Source organism: Rhagoletis pomonella, unplaced genomic scaffold (genome assembly GCF_013731165.1).
Source record: "Rhagoletis pomonella isolate Grant_MI unplaced genomic scaffold, Rhpom_1.0 Rhpom_scaffold_00002, whole genome shotgun sequence".
NCBI classification, from domain to species: Eukaryota; Metazoa; Arthropoda; class Insecta; order Diptera; family Tephritidae; genus Rhagoletis; species Rhagoletis pomonella.
The window spans coordinates 42,208,952-42,223,430 of record NW_023458556.1 but is presented as its reverse complement, the minus strand read 5'-3'; the positions used below and the strand labels follow the sequence as shown (position 1 = coordinate 42,223,430).

Sequence of the window (14,479 nt, the reverse complement as noted above, 5' to 3'; positions counted from 1 at the left end):
TTTCTAAAACATTTCAATACAAAGGGCAGCATTTTTTTGGTCAGCAAGCAGTTACTTAAGGATCTCAGCCAAAGTTAAACCACCGTTGTGTTGTTGCTGACGCGAAGTCCACTCGCGGGTAGAGCGATTAAACTCAAGACCAACCTGAAGAAGATGGATGCTGCACAGCGTTGCTCCAGGGACGAAAAAAGTCATTTCGGTACTTACATAGAACTGACTGTCGTGGGAGCAAGTTTCATTAATCTCAAATGCTATGAAGGCTATACTTCTCCCTATGGAAATCTACGAAGTATGTAGGTCAAGCTTTATTTAAGTATCGACGTCGATGGCACACCAATTTTGACATTAAATACAATTCTATATATTAATTTTGATAACTTGATCTCCTTCTATGCGCAAACAAATGGAACTGTTAACAAAGTACAGAGCGGCAACAAGCCTATCAAGTCACTCGTCGACAGCACTTGGCTTAAAGCCAAAAAATCCGTGGTTGGAAATATACAAGGCAAATGGCTTCAGACTTGCCAAAACTCCACACTCCGGACTGCGACAGAAAGCGTTCTGATGTCGCCTGACCACTACAAATATGCGTAGTTAGGCATCTATGCTCCCAGTTAGGGAGCACAACCCACAAACACACGATTGCTTGAGGCAAAGTCTCCTCAGTATGATTTATGCTTTATTATCTACAATATTTTTTTTCGCACTTACGTCTCTTACGTATTTTTTCCTCTTGGATACATATACATATGTATGATGCGTATGAAGCGACGTGCCACTTTTCGTCTTACCCCTTGTTTCATCGTGGAGGTTGGTAACCTTTTTCATAATTTACATCCATGTTACCGGATAGCTTTGGACCACGTGAATCGGTTTCGATACCTCAAGGGTGCACTCATACTAATTTCGCTTATTGGAACATGAAGAAATTAAAGGTGCTCCTAAATTTTTGTATGAGCTTTGAAGGCGGTTATGGTTTTTGCTTAAAAATTGCTGTTTTGATATAAAGTTCTTTGGTAAAACGTAATAATTATGTTATTTCTACTAGCAGAAGTTCTTTTTCAATCTAGATGGAAAATCTTACTAATATGGCCTTAGTATAAGCATTTAGTAGTTTGCCTAATTAACCAGGCATTGAACCCGGGATCTACTAACTAGCAGCTCGAAGCTCTATTTTTTCGGTTGCGGAGCCGTCATAGCGTTACTTTTCTTTTTAAAACATGATAGGCCATATGCTTTCGATTGGTATATATGTAACTTGTTAATTAAACAAATGAGAGCAAAATAAAAACAAATAATTTTTGAATATTTAATTAAAAATATCTTGCCCAGAATTTTTTTCAGCCAACCGACTCGCGAAATATTTACTAGCGACGTTAAGTTTCATACAAAATAAATTTCATTCATTCAACGGATGGTTGAAGGTCGTGCCCTATTCGAATCATCTACTACTGCGTTGACTATATTTGTGACAGCCGAATACAAAACGAAAAAAAAAATTTTGCCAATTTTTTTCACAAAAGCTGGAGGAAATAGCATCTTTATTTAGCTAATATTTTTCGATCTTTTGTGAAAGCAACACATAAATATTCAGTTGTAACATCACATATTTGTAGAATATATTTAAACATTCCTAGGCGGGGAAACATGATGAAAATATCCGACTACTTTGGAAAAATCTGTTAGAAAAACCTTTAAAAAAATAAATACTTATGAAATTTCTCTTAGAAATTTGAACAATCATCATTAACGTCTAATTTCGAATCATACTCACAAATACCCAGTTTTTCTATACAAAATTAAAACTTCAGAAACATATCATAGGCATGTCATTTTTACGCGCTGTTGTTAAGGCGCCAAAATAACGAATACGAAACAAATACGGGACATTAAAAGAAATGCAGAACATTTGGCGTCCCGTATGAAATAAATAAATTACCAGGACAATTGACGAAAAAAGAGGACTGTCCAGTATAACACAGGACGGATGGTCACCGTAACAAGATTTAAAGATTTTTCCTACGAAAAAAAAAACTAAATTAAATTTCTACTGCTTATTTTTTTAAATAAAAACGTTATCTCTATGGAATTCATTTTCGTTCTATTTGTCTATCTTGCTGCTTCGTCCACAGCCAACCGTTTACCAGTGTTGTCACCCACATATTTTTTCTCCTACCATGAAACGTACCAAAACGCCTTTGAGAGTATTGGATTTAATTTTTTCATTAAAGAAAAAAATTTTAAAATACATTAACATTACGAAATTAATGTTTGACAAAAAGTATTTAAAAACTAAAGCTTAAAATCACACAAATTAAGAGGAACTACATTAATGGCAAACAAATATTGGCAAAGTGAAATTCTCACAATGTCGATATACAAAATTTTGTATTATAATTTTTTCCCGCTATTTTTTTATAAAAATTTAGTACGTACTATAACAAAAAAACACATAATTTATAAACTTTGTTCAAAACTCAGGAAAGTTGAAAAAATTTTCATGCAAAATTTAAATAAAAAAAATAAGATTTTTTAGAACTTTTTTGAATATGCAATTTGGTAGTTCTCTGCGGCTTTATTGCATGCCTCGCAAAAGGCCGAATCAACTTTGAAAGGCCATGCAAATATGTTCATAGTTCAAAATAGAAAAAAATACAGATATTTTCTAAAAATACGCAATCTAGGTCTCTGACATGCCTTCTTCAATTGAGGTTTCCTGAGGTGAATTGCCGTGTGTTAACTTATTTTCTTACTTCTCCACCATTCCAATAAAAACTCATCCGTCTTTATGTGCTCTTATTGCAAAGTGAACAAGAATTTTACGAATACGCACTGTTAGTCGATGTTTTCATAAACGATAACTTTCGCGTATTGACGATTTAATTGTACTGACGATCGCTTAACAGCCGGTTTGACCAGCAATTTAAATGGAAAATGATTTTTTATTTTATGTAAATTTCCATATAAAATTAAAAAAATTAAATTCATGTTTCACTTAAATTGCTTTCGTGAAATTGGCTGTAAATTATTGGAATTTCAATTGACGAATAAAAATAGAATATAGAAAAATTAAAAATGTGTAAATAATTGCTTTCTCGAGCTGTCGCTTTTACGGAAAAAGTACCAAAACCAAAATCAATGTACCAACGTACCAAATCATTATCATTGGCAACGCTGCCGTTTACCCTTATTAAAAGCCATATTTTTTGTCGTGACTATTTATATATGTAAACAAGAAATAGAAAACATCGTTTATATTGTATATTGTCTAGTTTTTATTTAACTTTATTTGTACTCGCATTATCCTATTGTACACATATGGCCATCTCCTATAAGAGATACATAATATGTATCTCTGTGTGCCACTTTCAAACGGCCACCCGAACAATGCGTCTGCGTTGCCCTGAGCGCCTTCTACTCGTATTACCGTTGTTACCTGCACGTCGTTGACTGCGGTTGGTTCTAACATTGCGACGACGTACACGTTGTCTGCGATTACCACCACGCTTACGTTTTTGCTGTTGCTGCAGAAGTTGTTGTTGCAGGCGGCGCATGCGTTGACGCTGCTTCTGGCGACGACGTCTATTCAGCTGTTGCCGACGGCGTCGTTGACGTTGCGCCGCACGACGTCGTTGCGACTGGCGACGACGCGTATTTGTCGTTGCACGCGTGCGAGTTGATGCGCGTCCATTTTCCGTTCCGGGCACGTTTTCTTCATCTTCAATTGCTACGCCGTTGATGTCGTCACTCTGTTCGTCGGCATCATCATCGTTTGATTCAGGATTTACGATTTCATAATTGTTACCAAGTCGTAAAACAATATTAAAATCGTCATCTTCATCATCATCACCGATTTCGCTGTCGTAAAGGCTTTCTTCTGATGGATATGAACGCGATGCATTTCTTGTTACTGTTGTTATTGTGGTCGGTGTTGTAGCCGATGTTGTAGGCGATGTTGTAGTTGGTGATGTCGATGATGTGGTTGGGGAAAGAGTAACTACTCCTGTTGTGGGACTCGATGGAACAAATGTTGATGTTGTAGTAACTGTGGTAGTAGTTGTAGATGTTGAACCTTTCAACGAAGTGATTCTGTTAAGCAAATCCTGTGAAATTACGCGGCCGGTACCAATATGATCATGGGTGCGTCGACCTCTGTTCGCGCGCTGTTTATTGAAAAGTTGGTAGCTGTGGTCAGATCCTTGCGGGTTGCCTGTAATTCAATTGGCATAACTGTTATAATTGCTTACACAAAAGTATTGGTTTGGTCATCTTACCAGATGCTTGCAGCGCGACGGCAGCTAAGCCAAACGCGAAGAGGGCTACTTGGAAGAAATGCATTTTGTGTTAGTATACTGTGTCGCTCCTCACTCTGCCAGGACACTATGAGGTAAGCTATTTGTTAAACTAAAACCAATCGTTGAAAAAATATTTATTCTACAAATATTTTTCTTGTAATCTTACGTTACTCCAAATGCTTGGAGCTCACTGATCGATAAGGCCTACGACCGCAATATTTATACGTTGACCCATGACAAAGCCTACCAAGGGCCAAAATTCTAATTAGTTCTTGTAGGCCTATTCAATATTCGCATATTCGCACAAACAACAGCATGCATAATTAGCAATGGGCTGGTGTAAAAGTTACAAACAACAACGTTTAACCCATCTTACTTGGCTAAAGTTACAGAACATTGTAAGCGAATTAGCATAAAACACATACTTACTAACTTACACACTTACACAGATACCGAAAAGTTAAAACATTTGAATAATTTACGCTTAGGCTTGAAAGAAATTAGCCTAATCAGCTTTCTTTTTTTTTGTATTACTGCGCCAAAAACTTAGAATCGACGCTGCTTCTTAACGTTGTCAAGGCAGCCAAAAGGGCTTATTAATTTACAACTATTTTGAAAGTATGCAAAGGTATGTTTGTATGTACGCTGTCCCTACCAGAACAGACTGGGTAAATACTCAGGTAGCTTTACCTGGTGTATTAGGTAAGGTTTCTATAAATTTCTTAAATTTTACCGTTTTCTCCTGTACATTTTTGTGTACGTTTGAGATTTTGTTCTTATCTAACACACTGGAAAAATAGGTAAGCACTTCACGAGGTAATCCATGTTTTCTTTCACTTTTTAGTACCAAAATTGTCATCATGACCAATGTCATCTACTAGTAAAGCACAAAATGAACACCTCCGACGACAAATTACGCTGCCACTTGCAAAATAGCGTGCCACACAAGTTATGTCCAAGCGCCGAACTACTGTGAGCGACTGCTCTACATTCTACGTCACTTACTTTGTAAAACGGTTCAGAAGTATGTCTTATACCAAATGTAAATTCTTACTTATATAAGGCGGCCACGCCTTTGTTAAAGTAAGGGAGATTCGGCAGGGAAGTCCGGGAAGTAAGGACCGCCGGGTGAGATGCAATACCTTACCAGCAACTTACAACTAGGAGTATAGGGCAAATTGTTCTGGTAGGGGTGTTTAAAATTATGTATTGCAAAGAAATTAGTCACAATTGTGGAATTTATTTATTTATTAATTCAAGTGAATTGCTCATTTAGCGAATTTGTTAAATATGAAAGAGTAGCGGACGCGACGAATTGCGTCCCGCCTAAAACTGATTTCTTTATTCAAACATTTGGTACAAAGTTTTCACCACAATTCACGTTCACGTTTGGTTTTGTGGTCGTCAGAAAGCATCTCCCAAATTGCCGTCTTAAATAACCTAACGGAAGCGTTATGTCCGTGAAGAAGTTCTTGTGGCAACTATGATCCGGTTTGATCGTGAATCGTCCTTGAATCTGTATAGAAAATAGAAGTACCATAAATGTCTTACAATTGAATTTGTAGGCATTCACCTAGAATTGTCTTTATTTTGTTGTTATGTCTTTTTTTGTTTAGTCGCCGTAAAGCAATGACTGCAATGGTTATGGAGGTATATTTAACGGTGGTAATTTGATTTTGATCCCTGGTGTATCTGAATGACTTCAACGGCGATATTTTAACAATAACTCGACTCCAGAGCCACCTTTCGGCTCTTTTATTTCAATAGTATTGCCCTTATTGGTACTAATACACATCTCGATTATGAGACAAATCGGACCATAAATACGATTTTTAGTAATAACTCCACTCCAGAGCCACCTGGCGAGCTATTTCCCCTTTACGTTGTCAATACGTATTTTGAATATTAGCCAGATCAGATCATAAATACGATTTTTAATAATAACTCGACTCCAGCGCCACTCGAGGCTCTAAATTGTGAGCCTAATTTATACAGGGACTTTAGGACAAACATTTTATTAAAGGAGTTCACTCGCAAACACATGTACGGAAGAATTATATGTATATCTATTTACAGATAGGTAAAAGTTTCAGTATGTTTGGAAGGCGCCATGCCCTCTTTTCCAATAGCCCCCACTTTTCTCCAAGAGAAAATTGTTTTGAGTGGTGTATAGTGCTCTTGACGCACTTACGCACTTACCGTCACTTTGTGTCTTCATACGTGTGAACGCCTTAAAAGCCACCTACAGACTAAAAAGAAACGGATGTTGGTATAACTCTCCGTGGGGCGAGGCGGAAATTTCTGGCGGCAGAGATTTGAGCATTTGTGTTTATTCAATTCCACAAGATTGTACGCCACCATTACCTTTGTTGAAGGGATTCTATAATGTTCAGTTCCCTGATGCTGAGCACTGAGCCAGGACTCACACATTACTGATGGCTGCAGAACTGACGCTGGGTCAGGATCTGGGGTATTTTTCGAAGTCAATGGTAATAAGCTTCACTTTTCTCCAGGCTGAAGTATATGCAATCCTCAAAGCCATGAACTACGTGGTGGAAAGGCATTGGCCAGCGCTCTAACTAAGTACTTTCAGACTGGTTCGGAAATGCAAGTCTCTATTAAATTAAGTTGGTAAACATAAGGAGCTTGCTTTACTCTAGGTGCTAGGTCACTCGGGGGTACCTGGTAATGAGACATCTGACCATTTGCCCATAGTTGGCTTAGACCAGGCATTCGTTGAACCGCAACCAGTTATAGCATTTATTATACACAAAAACAATTCTATGTAGCGTTTACGAATTTCCAAAAAGAGTGTTTTCGTGAACCACTATGATTTATGTGTATTTATCTTCATGTAATTAAAAAAAAAAACACCCAACATAGTTCACTCCAAGAGGAGAAATTTTATTTTGATCAGCCCATAGTTCGGTGCCGCTGAACCGCTCAGAAATCCCACTCATATGTCCCTCATTGTGTGATTTTAGAAAATTGTCCTGGTGTTCTGCTTTTTTAATGGGGGTCAATGCAGACTACCATTTAATTTTTGGCAGATTTTTCCTATAAAAAGGCTGAGATGTCAGTTATTTTAAATCTAAAATCGATAACGAAAGGTTTTTCCAACGTATTGAACAATGTCGGGTAAGTGTACCTTCTTTCTGTTTAGTTTATTTTGTTGAAATCTTACTTTTATATCTTCAGGCGAATCCCAAAAAAGTGGAAGTTCCAGAACTGGTACACGGCTAAAGTGTCATACATACTACCTAGTAGATAATTTCAGGAACTAAATTATCTTCTAACAGACCTTTCTGAAAGTCATTCCTTTCTACTTTATTTTTTGTAAGAAATAGCACAAATTGTATATGAATTACGTCAAATATCCTTACATTGGGAGGATTTTCAAAAGGGAACCACGTCTTAATTTGAAACTCCCCCTTCGGAGCCTTTAAGTTTTTAAGTAATTCGTTGTTAAAGTGGTTTTGCATCCAACTCCGTTCTGCTTCAAAAAAATATAGAATGTTAGCAGCGCAGAGTTTATATCTAGGAGTGAATGGGGTCAAAAGTATCGTGGTGAGAACAAGATTTCGGAAAGCGAAAGCTCACCGAGCTTTTTCGAAGGATAGATAAAAGGTATACAGTCGGTTTGTGAAAAGAGCTAAACCAGCATTAACAGCGCCAATCAAGAAGAAGAAACCGGCTACTAAGCTCGCCTGAGGAATGCCACAATGTGAATATATCGTGGCTACCATGTCAAACTATCCAATGTGAAAATGGGTACTTTTCAGGAGAGCAAAAAAGCAGTTGTAAAAAATGTTGTTGTCATTATGAAAACGTGTTAAAGCCAGTATCCTCTGCTTCTAAGAAAACTAGAAGTTTGACGATTTTCCAACTTGCGTATCATTCTAAACGTATGCGCAAGGTATCGTAAGTGAAAAAGCATTTTCGCACATGAAAAAGTTGAATTAAAAAACCACTTTGCGTTTTCAATTTAATTTTATTTTCCTTATGAGTAATTTACTAAATTTAAATAAATTAATTAATTTAACATTTTTTCGTGACTTAGAATTTACGAGCTTGCTTCGGGTGCCTTATTATCAACAATGACGAGCATTTGAGGCACTTTGGCACCTTTAAATCGGTAAGAGTTTACATCCCGCTGCTCACCGTTCACATAATTTCGGCCTCTGTAGCTGTTCCTATTCGTGCGCTTCCTTTGCGATGTTCTCCGTTTGGTTTGACTTGAACCCTTCTGCGAGGATGTGCGACGCTTTTTGCCAGCGTTTGTTCTCTTTGGACTTTTACTCCTTGTTTTCTTTGTGCTTTGGCTGCTACCACCACGACGACGCTTATTACTAGAATTGGCAGGACGATATTCATCGTTGCCTTGTTCATCTTGCCTGCGTACGGATTTGCGGCGTTGATTGTGACGATGAGCGCTATTTTGACGATTGGCAACATTCCGTTTATTATGAGTGCGACGCACATTGTTGTTAACGTTGCGACGACGCACACGCTTGCGCCGACGAATGGCACGTTCTTCAGCCTCTAGTTCATCATTTTCGTCGTCATAAAATTCGGCAGCGCGTTGCTTACCAGCGTATTTTTGTGCACGATATACCTGATAGTTATGGAAACTCTCTAGCTGACGTGCTAAACGTGACTTAAAAATAGAAAAGAAGTACATAAATTTGTATATACATACATGTAAGATTTGTTGTTTATGAAAAATATTCGTTGTCTCTGAAAACTCACCATGCCGGGCTGCTTCAGTACTTCGGCGTTTATTGCTAGCTCAAGATTTTCTTTTTTACTATCCTCGGTAGGTTCCTGTTCAGGTGCAGATTCCTCTGTTTTGCCAACATTTTCATCCGGCTTATCGTTCACTTCCACGGGTAAAATTGGCACTTCGGACAATTTCGGATTGACTGGCAATGGCTCAGCAAGGTCTATGTCGGCCTGTGGCTGAGGTAATTCAGGAGCCGCATCATCATTTCTTGCTTCAACAATCGCTTCGGCAGCGGATAGCTCTTCTGAAAGATGAACAAGAAAGAGGTGAAAATTAATTAGCTGTGCCAAGTCGGTTATCTACGACAACGTACCAGCTCCAATGCTGCTTAGCAATGAGGCAGCGCACAAAAGCGCTAGCAAACCGCACAAGCTGGACTTGGCCATTTGTATGTCAACTTCGTTATTGCTTTTGGTACTACTTCAGCACACGTTTGCTTGTCAAAAAGGTATGCGATTGAAAGACGCGCTGTTGACGCTCTTATATCGCCATTTGCAAAAGTAAAACTATTTCCAAATAGTGTTAAGCTGGGTGAGGAATAAGGAGGGAAAGTTTAGTTTGAAAAGCATTTTGTGGCTTGTGTGCGAGCGTTTCACTAAGCCATTGTGATTGGTGCGCGATATTATCATATTCCAACAATCGATTAAACACAAGATTTACGACGCTGATGCATCTTTTTTAGCGAATGCTTATAATAATCAACAATTTTTTTTGCAAAACTTATAACTCCTTATGTGGTGAAATTAACCCAAATAAAAGCAAAAAGATAGCCGCAGAATCTATCGCGCAAGCAAAGATGTTGCTTAGTAAAGGTGATACACACCAGCGTACATGATTAATGACACGAGCGGTTGACACGAGCGTAGAGACTCTTTTTGTGATGCTGCTTTCTTCCACAAACTATGCATGTCGATGAAAGAAAGAATGAGAAGAAAGCGACTGAAAGAAATTGGTGTACTATTTTATATATCTGTGGCCATAAGCGATAGCTCCCTAAGTCGTCTTAATAAATAATTGCGTTATATATGCTATCGTACTCCGCAATTACTATTCTTTGCGTATGTGAAATCCCCATCTCGCCAGCTATTAAAAAGTTATAGATGACACTGTTTTCATTTTAAAAGTCTTTTTCTCGAAATCAGGTTTTTCGATTTAGGCGGTTATTGCTTGTGACCACGAATATTTTCTACCTAAAGTATTTTTATTTTTATTTTGTTTCTTAGTTAGGTATGCAATTCCCAATCTTATCTATCCCTGTTCTATTTACTTCATTAGCCTCCCTTCCTTTCGTTTCTTTTCCGTTCCCTCTCTTCCCTTTCTTTCTTTTTTTCTCAACTTATCTCCCTTTTCTCCAAGTAAAAAATTCCTTTCTTTTCTCTTTCTGCCTTTAATTTCTTCTCTTATTTTTCCTCCTTTTCCTTTTCCTTCTCTTTCTCTTTCCTTTCCCCTTCCAATCCCCTCCCCAACCATGCGTTCCTTTTCTTTCCCTTCATTTCCTTTCATTCAATCCAGTATTTTGTCATGTGCTCCCAAAATTAAAATTAAGATGTTTTTTTTTTGTTTTCAAAAATCACATAACATTTATTTATCGTTTATTCCTTTTCCAATATCATACATTTCGTTCCGAGTAATCGCCGATTTTCTCTAATCTATAATACTAAGAATTGTTGTTCCATTGGGCTTTCACTCAACCCTGCAGCACAACAGGACGTCCGCCACGACGGCTACCACGTCGACGTGTTGCACCACCCACCTGATATACGCGCACATTCTGGCGCCTGTTACCGCCACGACGACGACGACGATTACCTCCTTGTCGACGGCGGTTGCCACCTTGTCGACGCCGCACATTGCGTCGCGAACCCTTGCGGCGACGACGTACTATAACACGATTGGCGCGCGCCTCCTCAGATTCGTCGGCGGAACTCTCCACCAACGCCACAACACTTCCATCGGGTATGGCCTCGAGTGCGGCACGTGGCACCAACAACGCCGTCTTGCCGGTTTTCTCATCAACAACACTTTGTCCCTCGATCTCAATGAAACCATCGGGTACCATAATAGCTCCGGCGTGTTCACGTGACACCATCATATTCGTCGGTTTGGCATTCTTCAGCACAAGTTGAGCATTGAATTGGCTGGCGCGATTACCAAAAGTGGAGCTCTGCACGGGGTTTTGATTTTTCAATTGACTGCGCAGACGGGGTGAGTGCGGCACACGCGAACGCAGGAATACGATATTACTGGCTACATCATTTATATCGTTTTCATTCTCATCATCATCAGCATCATCATCATTTAACTCGAAGCTCGCCTCGTCGTCATCGTCGTCAGCATTATCCACTGAATTATCTTGTTCTTCTTCGTCATCATCATCTTCTTTGGCGTCGTCAATATCATCGTCATCGTTATTGCTTTCCTTATTAACATTGTTAACAGGATTATCGTCCGCATCGTCGTCGTCGTTGTCAGCGATTTGTACGACCTTGAAGCCCTGCACTTCATGACCATCGCCATTGGTACGTGGACGGGCAAGAAAGATATAAGGATGATTTGATGAGGCGATTGCGGCGCCGGAACGCAGTTGCCTCTGTTGTTGTGGACCCAATCGGGGTTCTGGGAATAAAAAATGTAATTAACTAAGTAAATATGAGTTCTACCACAAGTAATTCTAGGACCCCTCTCCTGAAGTGCTTTACTCGTTTGGCGCAGTTGAATATATTAAATATTTAAATATTTTGAAAAGTTGTTTTGGTTTGTAATAAATTATTTACTTCTTCTGTAAGCTATTGTTTTTTTCTCGAAAAAAGTTGTATATTTTTCCAGCGGCTACTAGCATTTAGCTTATCACATTTGGTCAGGATGAGCACTGTGACAAACTCATCGAGCTCTAAAATGCCTCAACTTTATTGCCACCATTATTGGAAAGCGGATCGCCTGCCGAATAGCTACTCATTTTTGTTATTCAAATTAAACCATTTTTTTAACTCAGTTAATTAAAGTACATTTGTGAATTTTTATGAAATTGTATGCTTTTATTTAAAACCCCCAAACATTTAAGTATTATTACAAGCGAGAGAAGCTCTAACTTGAATCCTTATGAATTCAACTATGACAAAAATTAAGCTATCAACCCTCTCTTTATCTCTACTCTTCCCCTATACGCACCTGCACACGCCAACGCCACGCAGAGCAGCAATGCTGCCACGCTTGTCAATTTCAGCATTCTCACTAGGCTTTTTTTCTGATCTCTTCGCCGATCAATCAATCAATTTAAATTATAGATATTAAATATATCTACCAGAAGACGCAGTACCAACAAAAATTGTCCTAATTGTAAGCAGTGTCCCGCAGAACTGTAACGAGCGCTTTGATCGCTTGACGTTTTTATGCAAAAGTCCGCATATAAGCAGGCAGGCAGGCCACCATATGCCAGAACACTGGACAACGGCCAAGAATGGTCAAAGAACCAAATTAAGTCAAACATATTCAAATGAAAAAGGAAAAAGAAAGATATCTACACGAAAAGTTAAAACATAGCAAACAGCCGAATATCTAACTGGGAACAAATGTAAGAAGACAGTAGAATGCTTACTTTTATTTTTTCAGCATCGAATGTTGGCACCATCTACAGCAAGCTTAGACAGCTGCTTGTCTTCAGTCGGTGTGATTTTCGCGCGTGCTCATGCGCCTACATCTGTTCTTGGTTGGTTGGATGAGTTGCTGTTGATAAACAAAAGTACATAGCCAGCAATCTTTGTCTACACCTCATTACTGAGGCTGATGAAGAAGTTCATAAAAAAAAAACAGAAAAAATTACAAAATAATAGCATTGACTTTTGTGCGTGTGTGTGCTTGTTGGTGTTTAGTAAACACTTGAGCAACTTACCTGTAGCACAATTGTCCAGTTGTAATGTATAGTGGGAATTCAGTTTGGAGATTTTCTTTTTTAAATTTTTGCGATTTAAATAAATATATGTATGTAGAAAGAGCATTCGGAACGCTGGCCGCAGAAGCACTCGTTAGCGATTGCTGCTGGCATCATAGTGACCAAAAATTTACACGCATGATTGCTTATAACCCTAATAGCTAGTGCGAAGAGGTTCAGCGACCTCCACCAAACTCCTTAAGAATAATTGTCAATTCATAGGCTACGTTTTGATACGAGTTGGTTTTTTTTTTGTTGCTTTTGTGAAAGAGTAAATAATACATTTTTAAATATGAGGCGGACAGTTATTTACTGAACGAAATATTTCATTTCGATTGGCCGTCCAATCAAATTCACATTCTTGCAGCAACGATGAAAAGGTGGCAATGTAAAACAAAACTAAGTTCAATGCTCTTGTTAAAAATGTTTACTAATAACGTAATAAAACTAATTGCTTTTTTTAATTTGATATAAAAAAGAAGCGTAATCATATATTTAATAAAGTTATTATCTCAGATGATTGCGTTGTCGGAGTTTATAAAAAGAACATAGAGCGATTTTTACTGCCCCGTTACTTCCTGCCATACAAATTGAAATCTGAGAAGCACTTAACAGCTACATATCTAGTACAACTTTTTTGATTAAGTATGTCAATATCTTTGCCACATAAGAAATAAAATTACCAACAAAAATATCAAAAATGTCAATAAAAATTGGTCACTGACATTAATAGCCGCCCTTAGAGCCGTTTAAGATTACTTTAGGCCTCTTTGTATTTGTTAGTACCCTGCAGGAAATGTATGTATCTAATTATAAGTTTACGTGACGTTGATTATTAGGGAACTAAAGGGAGAAGGACTTGGCTTCACTTGGCATCAGTTGGCACAGAAGAGAAACGACTGGCGTGGTTTGTTAAACTCAGCCAAAATCGCTTAGGCGGTTACAGCGCCAAATTATACTAACATGGGCATAGCCAGAACGAAATTTAGGGGGTCCTCCTATAAAAAAAATGTTCAAAACCAATAATTTTTACTAAAAAATGGTTTATTTTAGCTTAAAATTATTGTAACCAATAGAGGTATGTTGTACAAAAACACATAAATAGAAGTTCATAAAAGTTGATATAAAACTATTCGTCGATTTAAATAATTAACTTATTACTGCACATATTTTTTTTCCGAGGAGGAAGCATCGAAAGCCTAACCCCGTCAGTGTGAGACTTTAACCCAAACTAAACCTCCTACCGTTATGTATCATTCCCCAGTGCGAAAGAAGAAGGATTTGGATCCAATTTTTATTTCTAATGTACAGATAATATATTGGAACTTTTTCAATTACATACATACTAGGGATTTTAATTCTTTCTCTTTTTACGATCCCGGTATTTTCTGGATGTCATTATCACAATTCCGGGGTCCCGGGATCAGTTCCGGGATTTAGATATTCATTACTTTTCAACAACTTAAATGGAAA

At 38.1% G+C, this 14,479-nt stretch overlaps 3 protein-coding genes across 3 annotated transcripts; all 3 read right to left on the bottom strand.

The window, feature by feature from the left end:
• Positions 1 to 3,368: 3,368 nt before the first annotated feature.
• Positions 3,369 to 4,338, bottom strand: LOC118753370 (myotubularin-related protein DDB_G0290005-like). Its single transcript, XM_036488248.1, has 2 exons — positions 4,275 to 4,338; positions 3,369 to 4,210 (listed from the first exon to the last, which is right to left on the bottom strand). Exons 1-2 carry the CDS (start codon positions 4,336 to 4,338, stop codon positions 3,369 to 3,371), a joined length of 906 nt encoding a protein of 301 aa, XP_036344141.1.
• A 4,020-nt stretch (positions 4,339 to 8,358) lies between these two features.
• On the bottom strand, positions 8,359 to 9,464 carry LOC118753359 (peptidyl-prolyl cis-trans isomerase G-like). The gene is made up of 3 exons (XM_036488238.1): positions 9,392 to 9,464; positions 9,045 to 9,322; positions 8,359 to 8,952 (listed from the first exon to the last, which is right to left on the bottom strand). The coding sequence occupies exons 1-3, from the start codon at positions 9,462 to 9,464 to the stop codon at positions 8,359 to 8,361; spliced, it is 945 nt and encodes a 314-aa protein (XP_036344131.1).
• A 1,210-nt stretch (positions 9,465 to 10,674) lies between these two features.
• LOC118753350 (SAGA-associated factor 73) lies at positions 10,675 to 11,704 on the bottom strand (the record flags this gene model as incomplete). The annotated part of the gene is made up of 1 exon (XM_036488228.1): positions 10,675 to 11,704. A coding segment is annotated over one exon (939 nt), but the record flags the coding sequence as incomplete, so codon positions are not given.
• Positions 11,705 to 14,479: the final 2,775 nt, after the last annotated feature.